The sequence below is a fragment of the Garra rufa genome, chromosome 13 (genome assembly GCF_049309525.1).
Source record: "Garra rufa chromosome 13, GarRuf1.0, whole genome shotgun sequence".
In the NCBI taxonomy this organism is placed as follows: domain Eukaryota; kingdom Metazoa; phylum Chordata; class Actinopteri; order Cypriniformes; family Cyprinidae; genus Garra; species Garra rufa.
Window position 1 is genome coordinate 41682528 of NC_133373.1, and position 19003 is coordinate 41701530.

Genomic DNA, 19003 nt, shown 5'->3' on the forward strand with positions numbered 1-19003 from the left:
CGAAAATAGTGATATGACATTCATTTATCTGAGACCTTTGTTCCCAAATTTAGACCAGTTAAGGGCTGCTAAATGAAGGATGCTTGAGGGTTAAAGATACAGCAGTGCCAAGCATTGTATTTCATGACCCCTTTTATTGTCATTTGACATTTAGAAAGTTTTAATAGTATTGTACTCTAATCATATCTAATGTTTTTTTTTAATACAGACAGGTTACATGTTTGGCAAAGGTGTTTACTTTGCTGATATGGTGTCGAAGAGTGCAAACTACTGCCACACGTCCCAGGCTGATCCTGTTGGCCTCATTCTGTTAGGAGAGGTTGCCCTTGGAAATATGTAAGAGATGTTCTTTTTGTCCTAGTTTCAACATGATTACAGTTTAACAAGTTAATATGCTTGCATTTATATATATATTGTAAAATCGTATTATATTATACTGTTTTCTATTTTAATATATTTTAAAATAAATGAATTTAGTGAATTTTCTGAACTTCAAGCCTTCAGTGTCTGATGATCCTTCAGAAATCATTTTAGTTTGCTGATTTAGTGCTCAAAATTTAATACATTTTTCCTAAAAGGTACAGAATTTATTCAACGTTTTTGTAACATTGTCTTACTATAACTTGATCAAATTAATGCATTTTTTTTTTTTTTTTAACATCTTACTGACTCTCAAACTGTCAAAACTTGAAATGTGAAGGATATTGGCAAAATGAAGTTGAAGTTGTGCCCTTATATGATCCATTGTTGTCATTGTGTCATTGCTCTTAAGATCTGATTGTGATTTTTTTTTTTTCTGCTCTAAAGGCATGAACTGAAGAAGGCTTCACACATCACAAAGTTGCCAAAGGGTAAACACAGTGTAAAAGGTAAGATGGCTCTTCATTTGGAAAGATTTTTTTTTGTAGATAAGAAATGTTTAAAATGTCCAAAACTGGAAAAGTCAAGTACATTTCTGACAGAAATGTTTTAACATGTTTTTTTTTTTTCTGTTTGAAGGTTTGGGAAGAACTGCTCCAGACCCAAGAGCTACTGTATCTCTGAATGGAGTGGATGTTCCCCTGGGCAAAGGCACCAACACAAATATTGACGACACAAGTCTGCTCTACAACGAGTATCCTTTTGTTCTGTGCATCATTCATTTTCCTTCCTGCCGTTGTTTATCTGTTGTTTTCGGTACATGTGCACTGCTGTTTAAATGTTTGGGACCAGTAAGTCTTTTCTTTTCATCAAGGCTTATTTTTTTTTTAAAATAGAGAAAAACAGTTATATTGTGAAATATTATTGCAATATAAAATAGTGGTTTTCTATTTTAATATACTTAAAAATAGAATTTATTCCTGTGATGCAAGCTGACTTTTCAGCATCATTACTCCAGTCTTCAGTGTCAAATGATCCTTCAGAAATCATTCTAATATGTGACCCTGGACCACAAACCCAGTCATAAGTAGCATTGGCATATGTGACCCTGGACCACAAAACCAGTCTTAAGGTTAAATTTTTCAAAACTGAGATGCATACATCATATGAAAGCTCAATAAATAAGCTTTCTATTGATATATGGTTTGTTAGGACAGGGCAATATTTGGCCGAGATACATCTATTTGAAAATCTGGAATCTGAGGGTGCAAAAAAATCAAAATACTGAGAAAATCACCTTTAAAGTTCTCCAAATTAAGTTCTTAGCAATGTATATTACAAATCAAAAATTACATTTTGATATATTTATAGTAGGAATTTTACAAAAAATCTTAATGTAACATGATCTTTACTTAATTCCCTAATGATTTTTGGCATAAAAGAAAAATCTATAATTTTGACCCATACAATGTATTTTTGGCTATTGCTACAAATATACCCCAGCGACTTAAGACTGGTTTTGTGGTCCAGGGTCACATATTTGTAGCAATAGCCAAAAATACATTGTTTGGGTCAAAATTATTGTTTTTTCTTTTATGGCAAAATTCATTAGGATATTAATTAAATATCATGTTCCATGAAGATATTTAGTAAATTTCCTACTGTAAATATATCAAAACTTAATTTTTTGATTAGTAATATGCATTTCTAAGGACTTAATTTGAACAACATTTGGCGATTTTCTCAGTATTTTGATTTTTTTTTTGCACTCTTAGATTCCAAATAGTTGAAACTCAACCAAATATTATCATAACAAACCATACATCAATGGTAAGCTTATTTATTCAGCTTTCAGATGATGTATAAACATTTATTTCGAAAAATTGACACTTATGACTGGTTTTATGGTCCAGGGTCACATATGCTGATTTATTTTCAATGTTGAAAATTATTGTGCTGCTTAATATTTTTTTTGGAACTTGTGATACTTTTTTCAGGATTCTTTGAATAAAACGTTAAAAAGAATAGCATTTTTATTCAAAATGGAAATCATTCACACATCCTTGCTGTATAAAACTATTAATTTCTTTTAAAGAAAAAAGGAAAGAAAAAGGGTGATGACTCATACTAGTGTATATTGTTAGAAAAGACTTCTATTTTGAATAAATACTTATGACAAAACCAATCATAAGTAGCACAGGTATATTTGTAGAAATAACCAAAAATACATTGTATGGGTTAAATATTATAAAATCATTAGGATATTAAGTAAAGATCATGTTCCATGAAGATATTTTGTAAATTTCCTACCATAAATGTATCAAAACATAATTTTTGATTAGTAATATGCCTTTTTAAGAACTTCATTTGGACAATCCTAAAGGCAATTTTCTCAGTTTTTTTTTTTTTTTTTTTTTTTGCGCCCTTAGATTTTAGATTTTCAAATAGTTGTATCTCGGCCAAAATTGTCCTATTCTAACAGACCATACATCAGTTGCCTAATGACTACCATTAATATTTTAACTAAAATGTATCAGACTAATCTATATATTTTTATGTTTGCAATTAAAGTTGCTCTCTCTGTTCTGACCAAATCTTTGTGAAAATGTATTATGGGTTTAATACATTAAATAAATAAATATTGTTCTTTTTAACCTTTTATTCATCATAGAATCCTAAAAAAAAGTGTCACAGCTTCTAAAAAATATTAAGCAGTACAGTTTCCAACATTGATGATAAATCAGCATATTAGAATGATTTCTGAAGGATTATGTGACACTGAAGGGTGGAGTAATGATGCTGAAAATTCAGCTCTGTATCACAGGAATAAATTCTATTTTAAAGTATATTAAAATAGAAAAACACTACTTTAAATTGCAATATTTCACAATATTACTGATTTTTTTTTTTTTTTTTTTTGTATTTTTAATTTAAAAAAACTGCAGCCTTCTTTAAAAAACATAAAATCTTACTGATCCCAAACTTTTAAACGGCAGTGTACATCTCAAATAGATTTAAACAATTACACATTCACTGTTTCCCTTAACTCAAACTTCCCTCCAGGTACATTGTGTATGATATTGCTCAGGTTAACCTGAAATACCTGCTGAAGGTTCGCTTCAACTACCAGACCTCTCTGTGGTGAGACAGTGGATGAGATCTGTCCAGGTTGACAGGCTGTTGGACGCCACTGAAGCTACAGCTTTAGCACCAAGACCAAGCATCATAGTGATTGACAAACGATTAAATCAGTTCTCTAGCGCTTTGGCAGAACATTTCCTGTTGCTCTAGTCTGTTAGTTTGAAGTTTAGTGGCTATATCTAAATCGTATCACTGCATTGTTGCACATTGTTGCAGGCGTTGGTACATATTGACAGAAATGATTGGACTTCTCTGTGGAGATCTTTCCTATAAGCTACCAATGACAATAGGTAGACGGTCTTCCATTTGTTTCATAGACTTTTTCTTTGTTTTAATGGTTTTGCTAAACCTGGAACCAGGTTAACTGTAACACATCTAGTGTGCACATTTTTGTTTATCTTCTCAGTATAAAAGAGTGAATGTACAGTTTTAGAAAAAAATGTTGTAAGCTAGGATATAGCATTCCATAAGTAAGTAACCTTTTACTAGATTTGCCAATGTATAGGCAAATATTTTGTATGTTTCCCAGTTTTGCTTTTCAGTTTTCTGTCCCTTGCAAAAGCTAAAAGCAATGGCTGCTGCTGTACTCACGCACCTGTGATGATTTTTGTTTTCGTTTGGTAAACGTTGCTCCACAAACGTTGGTTTTGTGGACAAAGAAGCTGTTCGCATCTTGACGGATGTATTTGCATCATAAATAAAAATGTTTTTTGGCTTATGTTTGAAGCTCATTTATTTCTGTCAAATGGTTCTGTTCAGTTTCACAAACATTTGTGACCCTGAACCACAAAACCAGTCATAAGTAGCACGGTTATATTTGCAGCAATAACCAAAAATACATTTTATGGGTCAAAATTATCGATTTTTCTTTTATGCCAAAAATCATTAGGATATCAAGTAAATATAATGTTCCATGAAGACATTTTGTAAATTTCCTAACGTAAATATATCAAAGCTTATTTTTTGATTAGTAATATGCATTGCTAAGAACTTCATTTGGACAAACTTAAAGGCAATTTTTTCAGTATTTAGATTTTTTGCAGCCTTAGATTTCAGATTTTCCAATAGTTGTATCTCAGCCAAAATTGTCCTATCCTAACAAACCATACATCAATGGAAAACTCATTTATTCACTTATTTTTCCAAAATTACCCTTATGAATACCATTAATATTTTAGCTAAAATGTATCAGACTAATCTACAGTACAGACCAAAAGTTTGGACACACCTTCTCACTCAAATGAATGAAGAAGGTGTGTCCAAACTTTTGGTCTGTACTGTATATTTTTCTGTTTATTAAAGTTTTTACTCTACATTTGTGCAGTTTTCAGTGGGTTAGTGATATTTTTTAAATATATATAAATTAATAAATAAATATTTTTAAATGGGTTTTTATACAAAAACTGCTTTTTTATGTAAAATTCACTTTATAAAAGACCTACATTTCTAACTTTAATTCATGGGGATAACATGGATAATTTCACATGGTTTGGTGTAAAAAAAAGAAACTATGGCATGTTGGTTGATATCCAATTTGCATTAAGTCTATCAGAGGAATGAAGAAATCTACTTAAAGCTATGGTCTTGTTGGAAGTCCCATAGTAAAACAAGGGTTATACCAGCAGGATATATAAAATATTTTTACAAATATAGTCCAAGACTACCTCCTAAAAAACACCATGGGACTATGTTTTGCTGTATATGTGTCTCTGACATTAACAGCCAAGCATTCATAGTTTTACTTGTGATTACTATAATTTTGCAACAAATGAACCATGGCAGTTGTGTTTTAACTTGGTTTTAACTAAGGCACAATAGTCAAATGCCCATTATATAAGCTATAATATTTCTTCTGGTATTTTCTACTGTATATATGATAAATCTGCTTGTTTTCAAACTTTAAATAAACAGAAAATGGGAGTGTAAATATGTTAAATGAATAACCACTATTATTTTGTGATTCGCAAAGTTTTAAAGAAGTAGTTCACTTTCAGAACAAAAAATTACAGATAATGTACTCATCCCCTTGTCATCCATGATGATCATGTCTTTCTTTCTTCAGTCGTTAGGAAGTTATGGTTTTTGAGGAAAACATTTCAGGATTTCTCTCCATATAATGGACTTCTATGGTGCCCCCGAGTTTGAACTTCCAAAATGCAGCTTCAAAGGGCTCTAAACGATTACAGCCGAGGAAAGAAGGGTCTTATCTAGCAAAACGATCGTCATTTTCTAAAAAAAAATTACAATTTATATACTTTTTAACCTCACATGCACATCTTGTCTCACCCTGGGTGTACTCTGTGCAGAGGTTAAAAAGTACATAAGTTGTAAATGTTTTTAGAAAATAACTGATCAGTTCACTAGATAAGACCCTTCTTCCTCAGCTGGGATCATTTAGAGCCCTTTGAAGCTGCATTTAAACTGCATTTTGGAAGTTCAAACTCGGGGGCACCATAGAAGTCCATTATATGGAGAGAAATCCTGAAATGTTTTCCTCAAAAAACATAATTTCTTTTTGACTGAAGAAAGAAAGACATCTTGGATGTCAAGGGGGTGAGTACATTATCAGTACATTTTTGCTCTGAAAGTGAACTCCTTTAAGAAATGTATCTTCTTTAATAAAAACAATAGTCCATAATATGTTTTTATGTATATAATCAATAAATACTCAGTTCACACCTTCATTGTACATTTTAAGTTAGATTACTTTAATATAAGTTAATTTGGATCATTTATGTCATCCTGAGGCCTTTTAATGGACCCCAGTCCTCTGGTTGAGATTTTTTTCTAATGCTTAGTCATATGGGGAAGTCTTCCAAACCTATATAAACATAAGAAACTTCCTACGAATTAAAAAAAAACCGTACCTGATCCGTCCTGGTGTGTTTTAACATTCTTATTTTAGTACCCTGTACATAAATTCTATAATGTTGTGATAGTTTGTGAGCGCAGACTGTGGAGTGTTTGAACTGCCCTCTCCGTCCCACAATGCATCGCGGCACTCGGCCTTTGAAAAACCGGCGCGGCTAATTCAAGATGGCGGAGCTCGAGCAGCTGTTAGACGAGAGTGAGTAATAAAACTAACTCCTCACTGAACCTTCATAACTCTCTTGCCGAGCATGTGTACAGTTTCAAGGCGCTTTATAACGCTTGCTTTTTGACATACATTTCAAGTGTTTTTCATTGTTGTGAGTGGTGTTAAAATAGACGCAAAGTTATTAGCGCTGGGGCTAACGAGCTAACTGTTAGCTTTCAGAGGCTACTACTATAAATAAATATCATACCTGAGGAGGTTTTCGCCTAGCAATTGCTTTATAGTGCTTTATTTATAACCAAAACTAATCTTACGGTTGAACGCAGTATTGTTGTGTTTATAATATGGGCAGAGTTTAACTTCACAGACATTTATAGGGTCGTAACTCGATGACAGCTGCTGGGTTTTGTTGTTCTTGTTAGTGTCAGTCTGTTTGTGTAGTAAAACATTCTATGATAAATAAACACTTAACGTATGTTTAAAAATGCGCTCTCTATATGATGCAAATCTGTTATCTAGATTTTATCTGGTTCATCACAATAAATCTCAGTGGATTTTTTTTTCCCACTGTCATGTATATGCTTTGTTTTTATTGCAATAGGATTGTAAAGGATGTAATTCCTCAGCTCTGCTGCTCGGTTTTTATTATTGATATTACTTTATAATTATTACGGTTAATATTTGCAGTGTTTGCATATTGAACTAAAGCAGTGATAAAAGACACATTGTAATATAATCAGTACTATGAGCAGCTAATGATTACAAAGAGATTGTTTGTGGTTTCTGAGTGGATCAGTCTGGTTAGTTATATAAGGAAATGATAAAAATACATAAATAATGTCAAGTTGTAATATGAACTGCCCAAAGCATTATTTACATGTTGTATCTAAATATGAACGTAATTATGACCTATCCCTTTTCCCTGGGAGTGTTGCATAATTTTAACATCTACTTTTTAGATTCTTAATTATATCTTACTTTAGAAAATGTTATGTTTAGATGTATATTAAAGTTGTCCATTGTTCATCTGTTGTTCTTTTGTCTTCAGGCTCTTCAGCTAAAGCTCTTGTAAGTTTAAGAGGTAGGTCAAGTCTCTTGTTTGTGACACCAGAAATTATTGCGCTGTACATTTTCACAAAATGCTGAGTCTTTACATTTCAGACACAGCTGAGTAATTGTTGGCATTGCTTTTCTGCAGAAGGAAGTTTGTCTAATACTCTAAATGAGAAGAACAATTTACCGAAATCTCAGACCACGAGGGGACGGAGCAGCTATGTTTCTGTGGAAACAGTAAGTTATCATTAATGCTCCATACTTGTTGTCGTACCTGCAGTAGACCTTAGCGTCATATTTAAAGGGATAGTTCACTCAAAAATAAAAATTTATGTTTATCTGCTTACCCCCAAGGTATCCAAGATGTAGGTGATTCTTCAGTAAAACACTCAAACAGTTGCAGTCTGTCATCATATAATGGCAGTCAATGAGCATCAAATCTTTGAGAGTCAAAAAAACATACACAGACAAAACCAAATTAAACCCTGCGGCTCGTGACGATACATTGAGGTGTTAAGACACAAAACGATTGGTCTGTGCAAGAAACTGAACAGTATTTATAGCATTATTTATCTCTGATCCACCTCTGATGTTTGTGTTCTACTGAAGAAACAAAGTCACCTACATCTTGGATGCCCTGGGGGTAAGCAGATAAACATCAAATGTTTATTTTTGGGTGAACTATCCCTTTAATTTCTGACAGAAATTAAAAAAAACAAAGCTTTGATGGTTAAAAGTACAGTTCATTCAATGGATTGCACTCTTGTTTAACAACATAGTGATTATTCAGGTACAGTAAAAACTCCATAAAACAGTATGAAAGTTATGAGTTGTGAAATTTACGTGATCTTTATACAGCATGTGCCACTATAAAGATGGTCAAACCATCACAGCTTCATTTTCATCCACCTTAAATTCAATATGCTTAGTAGTAGTTTTGTGTTTACTTAATGTTTACTGTTCTTAAATGTCTTCTGTCTGCTTTGCCCTTCAGCCAACAAGGAGCTCAAAGAGGAGTCGACTGTCGTGTGAGGATGAGGAGCGGCCGCTCGCCTCCAGATCTCCTAGGAGGAGCCAGAGGGTCACCACTGTGCCTCAGGTGAGAGTGTTGTCCAGGATGTGCTTTTAATCAGAAGGGTTGATTTATCTTTTGACATAAAGATCACTGGCTTTTGCAAAAATGTATTGTTTGCCATTGCAGAAACTTACAAATGTCACAACACCAGACAAAAGGGCTTCACAGAAAATTGGACTGAGACTAAGAAACTTGCTGAAACTTCCCAAAGCTCACAAATGGTGCATCTACGAATGGTTCTATTCAAATATTGACAGGTATGTTCTGCGTATCTTATTATCTTATGTTCTGCGTATCTAGTTGCTTTGTGCATTTCCTGTGCTGTTAATATTCACTTTTTTATGTTTTAATCATTTTCAGTATTGGAAAGTGAGAGCAGTGTCTACCTTTTATAAATATGACATTGTATTTTCATTATTATTAGATTTTTAATTAGGGGTGGGCATAGATTAATTTTTTTAATCTAGATTAATCTAGATTAAATCTTGGAATTAATCTAGATTAAAATGGCTAATTTGAATTCTGCTGAAGGCATTCAGAATATGTGTGCTACCCAAATAATGACTTAAAGTCTTTGAGAATGGATCATAAAGCTCATAAAGCTGTTCTATGATAATTTGTTGATGAAAATAAATTATCTTCAATTAGATGTACTTGTGTTTACTAACTAACTAACAATGAAATTATTTTTTCTACCTATTAGATTGTGTTTTTTTAACGTCAACACCTACCCAACCCATTACATGTTACACCGTACTTTTATTTTGACAGGTTGCCGTGCAGTTTCTGTGTCATACAGTATGATATGATGCTAGTTTTCTCAAATTAAACGTTAAAAGTGACACTCACAGCAGTTTGGGAGATTGAGTTTATCTGTTCATGTGAGATGCAAATGCCAAAAATTACCGGGAGCGTCACGTGTGTTTCAGTATGCGTGTAGTAAAAGCTCGTCTCCGCAATGTATACATACAGCTAGGCAAACGGAACATATCGGATTCATATTAAAACGGTCTTTTTGCATTTCAGGTTTCACATACACTAGTCCATATCGCGATTTGAATTAAGTGACTGACCAACATTTGATTTATGAATCCAAAAAACGACGAATTTACGCGGCATTTCGCTATAGTAGATTCGGTTTTTATGAATGGAGGACTACGCGATCCCGTCTGTGTTTTGGCGGAGGAGACTTAAACGCGCGACCATATTCTATAGTCTTCCATATACATCCGCGTTAAACTATCAAGGTGAAAGTCATCATAGCTTGCGTAGTTTAGACCCAGCTCCCAACCCAAATTTGAGAATAGATTAACGGCGATTTTTTTTTATCGCGCGATAAGAGTTTCACGTTAACGCCGATGTATGGTTTGTAATATTTAATATAAATAGACCCAGTGAATGGGCCTAAGTAGTCTTCTTGTCTGAATAATAAAAGTGTCAGCCCCACTTTATATTAGGTGGCCTTAACTGCTATGTACTTACGTTTAAATGAATCATTTGATACAATGTAATTAGTGTGTACATATGTGGTTTTACATTGCATTTATATTTCGTTATTACATCTGTAATTAATTTCTGTAATTAAATGTGTGATTACACTGTTGACCCATCCCTTACGCCTTAACCCACCCTTAAACCTAGCCTGTCCCTAACCTGACCCGTATCCCACCTCAATAGCAGCAGAAGTGTTTTGCAATACAGAATGAACACAATAAGTACTTATTTTTTATGTTAAGTACATAGTAGTTAAGGCCACCTATTATGTTTTTGCCCATTGTATCAGTTCTAAATCTTATGATAGTCCTTTTATTTTATAATTTAGTAAATTCTGGATAAATATTGTGTAGACAATATTATGTATTTGTCATTTGCTAACTTATTTTGGCATATTGCTAGACCACTAATTATATTGCTAATTGTCATCTTTTTCATGTTCTTTAGGCCTTTATTTGAAGGAGACAATGACTTTTGCCTGTGTCTGAAGGAGTCTTTTCCCAATCTAAAGACTAGAAAGTTGACCAGAGTTGAATGGGGAACAATCAGAAGACTTATGGGCAAACCTCGAAGGTTAATTGACTGATCACTTTTATCCTTACACAGTAATAAATGCCTATAACATGCTCAGTATTTACAGTTATAATACAGTCAAACAAAAATGTATTTAGACACCTTCAACATTTCTCACATTATCATAGTTTATTCACTATAGTTTAGAAAATGTTAATAAAATATGACAAGCACCTTGTCAACCTTAAGACCAAGAACCTTGAGTTAAACCTTGTCAGAACAAATTCATCTTGATAATGTCAGATAACTTTGATAGAAAGGTTTGTAATGTATTACTATCAACCAAAAATTCAACTGTTAGTATGACAATATTTACACAACTATTAATACTTTGTTGACCAATTACCAAGCAATGTTTAATTTTGTCCAGTCTGTGGTGTAAAAAGGTTGCATTAACAAAACACTTAAGCAAAACATGGTCATGTCAAAGTGTCTGAATAATTTTTGGTCACACATTTTTATCAGTTTTACTGATAGTCCACAGTTTTTGGGTATAATATGTTACAGTTTACTTTATTGTGCTATCATCACTTACATAAAATGAACTATTATCTCGCACCCGCTGGTGAAAAAATATTTTTTAAAAATTATCTGGTGTCTGAATAATTTTTGGTTTGACTGTATGTAGTGTACATATAGACTGGCGAATAATAGATGGGTTAGAATGCAAATATCTTCGATTCAGATGTTTGGACTTATGTGTTATATGTTTTTCAGATGTTCCTCGGCATTCTTCGCTGAAGAGCGAATGGCTCTGAAACAAAAGAGGCAGAAGATGCGTCTCCTGCAGCAGAGGAAAATCACAGATATGTCTCTATGCAAAGACCTGCCAGATGAGATTCCTTTGCCCTTGGTCATTGGCACAAAAGTCACAGGTGAGGATCTGATTATACACGTTTGATATCTGACAGTCAGCAGATTTGTAAGAAGCATTTCGAAATGGACTTCGTCTGTCTTTAGATTGTGAGTTTAGTAAGAATGAACTTGGTTTAGAGATATTGTAGTTTTTTTTCTTATGCTAAAGCAAATCAGAGAAATGCCTTTTTGCAAAATGAAATGTATTTAACTTTATTCTTTTTTTCTTTAAACTGTAGCTCGTCTTAGGGGTGTCCATGATGGCCTGTTTACTGGTCAGATTGATGCAGTAGATACCAGTGCAGCAACATATCGCGTAACCTTTGACAGAAATGGGCTTGGCACACACACTGTTCCTGACTACGAAGTGCTTGTAAGAAAATAACCATATAATTTGTGTTGTTCAGTCTGTTTATAAAATTAATGGCTAACACTCCCCAAATTCTTTCTCTCCAGAGTAACGAACCTCATGAGACGATGCCCATATCTGCTTTTGCTCAGAAACAGCGGCCACCTCGTTTCCAGAACTTTCTGACCCCACCCCGCGGGTCCTATCCCGGCTCAACTCAGTCCATCTTAATGGTAAAATGAGGCTGTCTAATGCGTTTTATGAAAGGGGTGGTTAACTGGTGTGTCATGATCCTGAAATGTTTCTTATACCTGTTCTGTTAGGGTAGCAGGCAACAGAGACATAACAATGCTAAATGCAAATAAAATGCAACAATGTGTGGTTTGTTCCAGCCACAAAGTGTTTCGTTTGGTGAATAATTGGATGCAAAAATCATGCAACCATTTCAAGACTCATTTAGAAACCAAACACTTAAGACATGCACATTGTTGGGCCAATAATACATTTTAGTAATTGACTTTCAGAACAAAAATTTACAGATACCCCCTTATCATCCAAGATGTTTGTCTTTCTTTCTTCAGTCGTAAAGAAATAGTTTTTTGAGGAAAACATTTCAGGATTTCTCTTCATATAATGGGAATGTATTGTGCCCACTAGTTTGAACTTCCAAAATGCAGTTTAAATGCAGCTTCAAAGGGCTCTAAACGATCCCACCCGAGGAAGAAGGGTCTTATCTAGCGAGACTAGACAAGACGAGCATTTGAGGTTAAAGTAAATAAATTGTCAATTTGTATCGAAAATAACTAAACGTTTCGCTAGATAAGACCCTTCTTCCTCGACTGGGATTGTTAAGAGCATTTAAACTGCATTTTGGAAGTTCAAACTTGGGGGCACCATACATATTCATTATATGAAGAGAAATCCTAAATAAAATTTCCTCAAAAAACAAGAAAGACATGAACATCTTGGATGACAAGATCTGTATATCTGTATATTTTTGTTCTGAAAGTGAACTAATCATTTAAGGATATTGTTTTTGTTACAATTTTGGTACTGTGCAGGGTCACAGGGTTCATATTCAATATAAAATTTGTGTTTGAAAGCAAAACTAGTTGAGAACTACTGACATTAATAATAAATGTTCAGTAATAATTGCACTTAAATGTTCAGGAAAATACTCATGGCCTCTTCTTGCTCTGTTCCCAGGATAATGACCCTCTGTTCAGTCAGTCCCCCTGGAGAAGTAAACTGACAGGAACTGATGGAGAGACACTGGGTGGCTTTCCTGTCAAGTTTCTTGTGCAAGTGGTGAGAATTGTCATCGCTATTGTCTGTTTACTTGCTGTTTATTTTACACAGAATTTCAACATTTTGTTTTATTCTTTTGCTAGACACGCCTGTCCAAAATCCTCATGATTAAAAAAGAGCATATAAAGCATTTGAAGGAGATGAACACAGAAGCTGAGAAGCTGGTAAGATTTGAAAGTGCCTTGGTTTTGTACATGTTAACTTAATAGAGCGCCATGTAACTTCTTCCATTGTTCCTCTGCAGAAGTCCTATTCCATGCCAATCGGATTGGACTTGCAGAAGAGATATGCCACAACAGTGCTGGACCTGGAACAGCTTAATAAAGACCTCAACAAAGTCCTTCATGAAGTACAGCAGTTTTGCTATGAGGTACATTTTTTTTTTTTACTCACACCCTACATGACCGCACTTGCATTTTAGACCTTCAGTTCTGGTTTTCTTAACAAAATGCATTCAAATCCCATTCACTTTCCATGATCTTCTCTGTTCAGCTGGCTCCAGATCAGGGCATGCAGCCTGCAGATCAGCCCAGTGAGTTGCGACGACGCTGTGAAGAAGAGTCACAAGAAGTTGTGCGTCAGAGTAATGGATTGCCTGACGGAGAACAGCGCGTCCAGAGCCCCAGCCTCACCCAGCTCGTCTCTCGTCTCACGGCACTCCTCCTACAGATCAGGGTACCAGACTAAACTGTTTACTTTTGCATGTCGTTTCAACAACATTTCTTATCACTATGGTAGTTTATTTTCACCACAAAATTAAAATTCAAAAAGGTAATTGCGACTTTTTATTTCTCTTTTTTTCCCCCTGAATTTACATCTGACAGTTTTTACTTTTTCTCTGAATTCTCTGAAATCTTACAGTTTTTCCTTTTTTTCCCCTTTGAATTCTGACTTCACATCTCACATTCTTTGCTTTTTTCCTCTGAATTCTAAGTTTACATCTTACAGTTTTTTTCCTTTTTTTCTCCTTTGAATTCTGATTTGACATCTCGCCATGTTTCCTTTTTTGCTTAAAATTCAAATCTCAAATCAGAGTTTAAATCTCACTTTTTTTTTTTTTTTTTTCCTTAATTCTGTTTATATTTCACAATGTTTCCTTTTTTCCTCGGAATTCTGATTTTACATCTCACAATGTTTCTTTTTTTCCACGTAATTCTGGCTTTACAACTCACTATTTTATTTTATTTTTTTCCTCGGAATTCTGATTTTACATCTCACAATGTTTCTTTTTTTTTCTCTGAATTTTGAGTGTACGTCACATTTTTTTTCTTTTTTGTCCACACAATTTTACATCTCACAATATTTCCTTTTTTTCTTGGAATTTTGAGTTTATATCTCACATTTAATTTTTGCCCTTGAAATTCAGATTTTACATCTCACAATGTATTTTTACGTTCACATCTCATTTTTTTTTTCCTCAGAATTTTGAGTTTACATCTTGCAATCAGAATTCTCATTTTGCAATGTTTCCTTATTTCTTGAAACGCTGTGTTTACATCTTACTTTTTTCCCTTGTAATTCTGAGTTTACATCTCACTCACCCACCCACCCCCCCCCGCTCGGAATTCTGAGTTTATATCTCACAATGTTATCATTTTTGCCTTGTAATACTAATTGTACATCGCATAATGTTTTCATTTTTCCTCTGAATTCTGAGTTTACATCTCACATTTTTTCCCCTCGGAATTCTGATTTCACATCTCACAATTTTCCTTTTTTCCCCGTTCTGAGTTTATATCCAACAATGTTATCTTTTTTCCTCGTAATACTGATTGTACATCTCACAATGTTTCCATTTTTCCTCTGAATTCTGAGTTTACATCTCACTTTTTTTTTCTTTTTTTCCTTGGGAATTCTGATTTTTACATCTTTTTTTTTTCCTCAGAATTTTTAGTTCTACATCTCACAATTGTTTTTTTCCCCCTCGGAATTCTAATTTTACATCTTAATGTTTCCTTTTTTCCTTGGAATTCTTAGTTTACATCTCGTAATTCTGACTTTTCTTTTGCCACTTTCACAATTCAGATTTTTTTCCTTGGAATTCTGAGTTTATATCTCACAATTCTGACTCATCTGACTTTTTTTTCCCCTCACAATTGAAACTTTTTTTTTTAATTCTGAGGCAAATGTAAAATAAGTTTCCATTACTTTGTGTTGAAAATAAGCTTCTGTACTAAAAAGCATGTTCATAGAGCAGAGACCAGGAACTTGTGAGCCAAGACTACCATGATGAAGCATGATCAATACTAATCAATTAACAGCTCAGTTGCTCAACTAAGTTGTTCATTTAGCTCTGTCAAGCACTTTCAAGTGCCACAATGTGCTTCACATTGAATCCTGATCATATTCTTCTACCTATTTAATGCAGTGTTTGGCCGAAGGAGGAGACCTGAATTCATTTGAATTCAAATCGCTCACAGACTCTCTGAACGACATAAAGAGTTCAATAGATGACTCCAACCTCAGGTAATATATATATTTTTTGTTTTCATTTCTGTTGTTTTTCCTCCATTTATCTTACATTGTTTTTATTTTTTCTATTTTTAAAGTTCTAGTCACACCGTGCCATTGCAATCTAAAAGAACTCAAGGAATAATCACCTACAATAATCTGTTTTCTGTAGTTGTTTTCAGGATAATGTGGAGATTCATGTAGCACACATACAGAGCGGTCTGAGCCAGCTGGGTAACCTCCATGCTTTCTCTGCCAACAACACCAACAGAACGTGACTGAAATAAACTTGCACACCTCCTGGGAATCCGATCTCAAATACGGACAGCGACTCACCTCTTCGGCTCATTTCTTTGTTCTTTTGTGTTCTTTCTGTTTGATGTTACGAAAGGTCAGAATGTGTGTTCAGTAACTGTACCTGCACAAGTAGTGTTCAAATCCCCTGCCCGAAGAAGATGTTCAGCTAGCTAGCAAAAAAAAAGTGGAGTGTGAAGTTGTTGTTTTGTAGATGTAACCATTTGACGTCTTTTCAGATGTTGCTCACACTCGATTTGATATTTAAGTTTCCCCTTATTTTTATTATTATTTTTGGTGGTTTCCAACAAGGGTGTTTGCCAAATGACACTCCTTACTGGTGCAGTTTGTTTGACTGAAACTGTTTTGTATAATTTTATTTCCTCTGTCTCTTTCTCCTGAGAGATGAGGTACTGTTCTGTCTGTTTTAAACTGTTCTGTATGTTTTAAATATGTACATTGTAGATAACTGTACAGTTCACTCAAAATATATCAATAAATCAATCATATATAGGGTAATGTGGACATTTTTTGACTTGCCAGATTTAGGTATTTTTGCAAAGCAACCAATCTGTTTATACAAGTCCTATAATAGACAGCTGTGTGGAATGAAACAGTTTGTCTTGTCCTTAGAAGAAGAAATAATCACCCAAATGCCCCACTGGTGTATGTTTTAAATGCGTTAGTTCTCTGTGGGGGGTTTTTGAACCTTCAAGTGTATGCATGACACAACGTTTGTAAATAAATTGATTTCTATTATCTTCAAAAAGGCTCAGAGTCTGTATTTTGATGTTTCATAGAAATCTTTATTATGAATGTAGAATGTCTTCTTTTACACCCATAGTGTGTGATAATCACACAAAACATAATATACAATAATATCTGAAATATACAATAAATATCTGATTTCCAAACTTTAAATGTTCTTCAAAGCTTCAGACAAAGTCTGTGAGTGGTAAAATTGAAAAAGCTAAATAAACCCGTTGAAACCAGACATGGCTTCTCTTTCCCAATCTGAGTCGGAATCTGAGAACTCAACAGCTTCGCTTGCTCTAATGGGAGAGAAAGTACCAAAACATCTGGGTTGGCTCTTCACCGGCATGTTTTGGACAGAACAGGCAACGTGTTTGGGAGATGATGAAGACATCATGAAGTTACTCTGCGATGGAAGAGGTGGAATAACAACCTTCATCTCTGGCCCGATGGTCTTGTTTGGAGGAAAGTTATCATATTCCACCAAAAACTGCTTCATTGTAGACTTAGCATGGCTTGTGCTCATAAACTGTCCATGTCCCTTTGGATATTGCTGTGCGTAATTGCGTGGCACCACGACGCTCAGGTGATCTGTTTTGATCTGGTTCTCCTCGGTTCTGCTGAACATGCATGGAATCGTGCTTGGGTTGTACATGTCTCCTTTCATGGTGCAGATCTTCTCATCTGAGGAGTTGATCAGCTGTTGACTGAAGTTGTCCCTCGTGGCAAACTTTGGCAGTCTTTGTGTCTCCAGGACAGGGTGGTTTGGATGTGTCGGAAACTGGTTCATAAGGAGATTGTTGGGAGTCAGGATATTGCCACTGGTCTTATTCGGAACTGGAATTCCCACCTGGCGCCTTGACTTGGCTCTTCGGTTCTGGAACCACACCTGAATAGAAAATTGACATTGATTTAGAAACTTAATGCCATTATCTACAACATTAAAATCACACTGGCATATATTCAAATTAGGACATCTGTAGGGAAGACTGGGGCTAGTTGTCTTTTACTAAAACCGAACTGTTGAACTGTTTTCAAAACGAGCATTTATAACACATTTTATATTTATAACAAGTCAGAAAGTTGTTATAAAGTATATTTCATAAAAAAAATGTTTTTTTTTTTTGTTAAATTTACAAGCTTCTGTTTACACACATACTGTTAACACTGACGAAAGGCTTCATATAGTTCATAAGTTAATCGTAAATAGTCCTACATATCAAAACATATGACATATGTGTTATGGAATATAGTTTTTTTTTTCTCCTACTTTAGATAGTATTTCACATTTCATAAGTATTTTTCTCTGAAAAATGCCACTCTAAAAAATAATAACAATAATAATACGATCAATAACAATTCCCTGGTCAATACCTTTTGACTTTTTACATTTGTTTATTTTTTAAGTATGTCTAAAAGAAATAAACTTACTCTGAGAAATACTTAACTTTTTACTTAATGAAAAAAAAATTGTGACAACTAGCCCCGGCGTCCTTTTTAATATTAAGCCGTTTGTTTTTTGCCTGAGGAACATAGACAGAAATCTCACCTGAATTCTCGACTCTGGCAAACCGGTCAGTGCCTCAAGTTTCTCTCTTAAATAAATATCAGGATATTTGGTGTCCAAGTAAACTTTCTCCAGGACGTCAATTTGCTGCTGCGTGAAGTTTGTGCGTTTTCTGCGGTGCGTAAACAAGTTCGCGTTTTCCGCTCTGGAGGCGCCATTGAGGAACTTCATCCTGTCTTGTGCTGCGTAATCTGATGGGGAAATTAATAGAAATTATTTAAATTAGACGTATTGATTAATTAGCTACTTTCAACTTTATTCCATCAAGGATTTCTGTGTAAACACCCACCTGTTGTGTGCATGTTAGTCCTCCTTTCCAAATCCGCGGTAGGAAACAGCTGGAATTGTTTTAAGTGTCCATTGCCAAGGTTTCCATGCACGACTGCCATTGTGACCTAGTCCTTACTGGTGTTCAGCTTGGAATGATTTGACTTCCCTTCGGATGCCATTATATATCCAGTGGGCCAGCCTTCCTTCAGAGGTGATCAAAGTGAGCTGAGAGGCGGCAGGACGCAGGTGTGAATTTTTGACATTCGTGGCCCATTTGCATCTGTAAAAGGTTCGTGTGTGAGTTTAATGGGATCTCCACCCGAATACACATGACTTGAAAAAACATGTACGTGTATTGTTGAGGTGAGATGTTTTCCTGATCAGCTCCTTAGATTAGTTCCTGCAGACTGCTAGCTTGAGCAGAAT

General features: G+C 34.6%; 3 protein-coding genes across 3 annotated transcripts in view; 2 read left to right on the forward strand and 1 right to left on the reverse strand.

Annotated features, from left to right (window-relative positions):
• parp1 (poly (ADP-ribose) polymerase 1) overlaps positions 1-4219 on the forward strand; it is a 36632-nt gene extending 32413 nt beyond the window's left edge. Inside the window, exons 20-23 of the mRNA XM_073853246.1 lie at positions 209-336; positions 808-869; positions 1000-1114; positions 3424-4219. Of these exons, the coding sequence (XP_073709347.1) occupies positions 209-336; positions 808-869; positions 1000-1114; positions 3424-3505 (387 nt within the window). The 3' untranslated portion in view covers positions 3506-4219. The remainder of the gene's footprint in view (positions 1-208; positions 337-807; positions 870-999; positions 1115-3423) is intronic.
• A 2295-nt stretch (positions 4220-6514) lies between these two features.
• lin9 (lin-9 DREAM MuvB core complex component) lies at positions 6515-16714 on the forward strand. The gene is made up of 15 exons (XM_073816766.1): positions 6515-6568; positions 7584-7616; positions 7734-7825; positions 8583-8687; positions 8790-8920; positions 10605-10730; positions 11448-11605; positions 11825-11958; positions 12042-12167; positions 13141-13242; positions 13326-13406; positions 13487-13612; positions 13735-13917; positions 15611-15708; positions 15866-16714. The coding sequence occupies exons 1-15, from the start codon at positions 6538-6540 to the stop codon at positions 15969-15971; spliced, it is 1632 nt and encodes a 543-aa protein (XP_073672867.1). The 5' UTR covers positions 6515-6537; the 3' UTR covers positions 15972-16714.
• A 243-nt stretch (positions 16715-16957) lies between these two features.
• mixl1 (Mix paired-like homeobox) lies at positions 16958-18696 on the reverse strand. Its single transcript, XM_073852922.1, has 3 exons — positions 18597-18696; positions 18290-18498; positions 16958-17629 (listed from the first exon to the last, which is right to left on the reverse strand). Exons 1-3 carry the CDS (start codon positions 18694-18696, stop codon positions 16958-16960), a joined length of 981 nt encoding a protein of 326 aa, XP_073709023.1.
• Positions 18697-19003: the final 307 nt, after the last annotated feature.

What these genes read in the sequence shown, in the direction of transcription:
- mixl1 (XM_073852922.1), bottom strand. Translation starts at nt 18,696, where the DNA reads ATGGCAGTCGTGCATGGAAACCTTGGCAATGGACACTTAAAACAATTC. An exon ending in GACTAACATGCACACAACAG is followed by an intron (nt 18,499 to 18,596) that starts GTGGGTGTTTAC and finishes TTTCCCCATCAG; the next exon opens with ATTACGCAGCACAAGACAGG. An exon ending in TGCCAGAGTCGAGAATTCAG is followed by an intron (nt 17,630 to 18,289) that starts GTGAGATTTCTG and finishes TTTTCTATTCAG; the next exon opens with GTGTGGTTCCAGAACCGAAG.
- lin9 (XM_073816766.1), top strand. Translation starts at nt 6,538, where the DNA reads ATGGCGGAGCTCGAGCAGCTGTTAGACGAGA. An exon ending in CACTCCTCCTACAGATCAGG is followed by an intron (nt 13,918 to 15,610) that starts GTACCAGACTAA and finishes TATTTAATGCAG; the next exon opens with TGTTTGGCCGAAGGAGGAGA. An exon ending in ATAGATGACTCCAACCTCAG is followed by an intron (nt 15,709 to 15,865) that starts GTAATATATATA and finishes TGTTTTCTGTAG; the next exon opens with TTGTTTTCAGGATAATGTGG.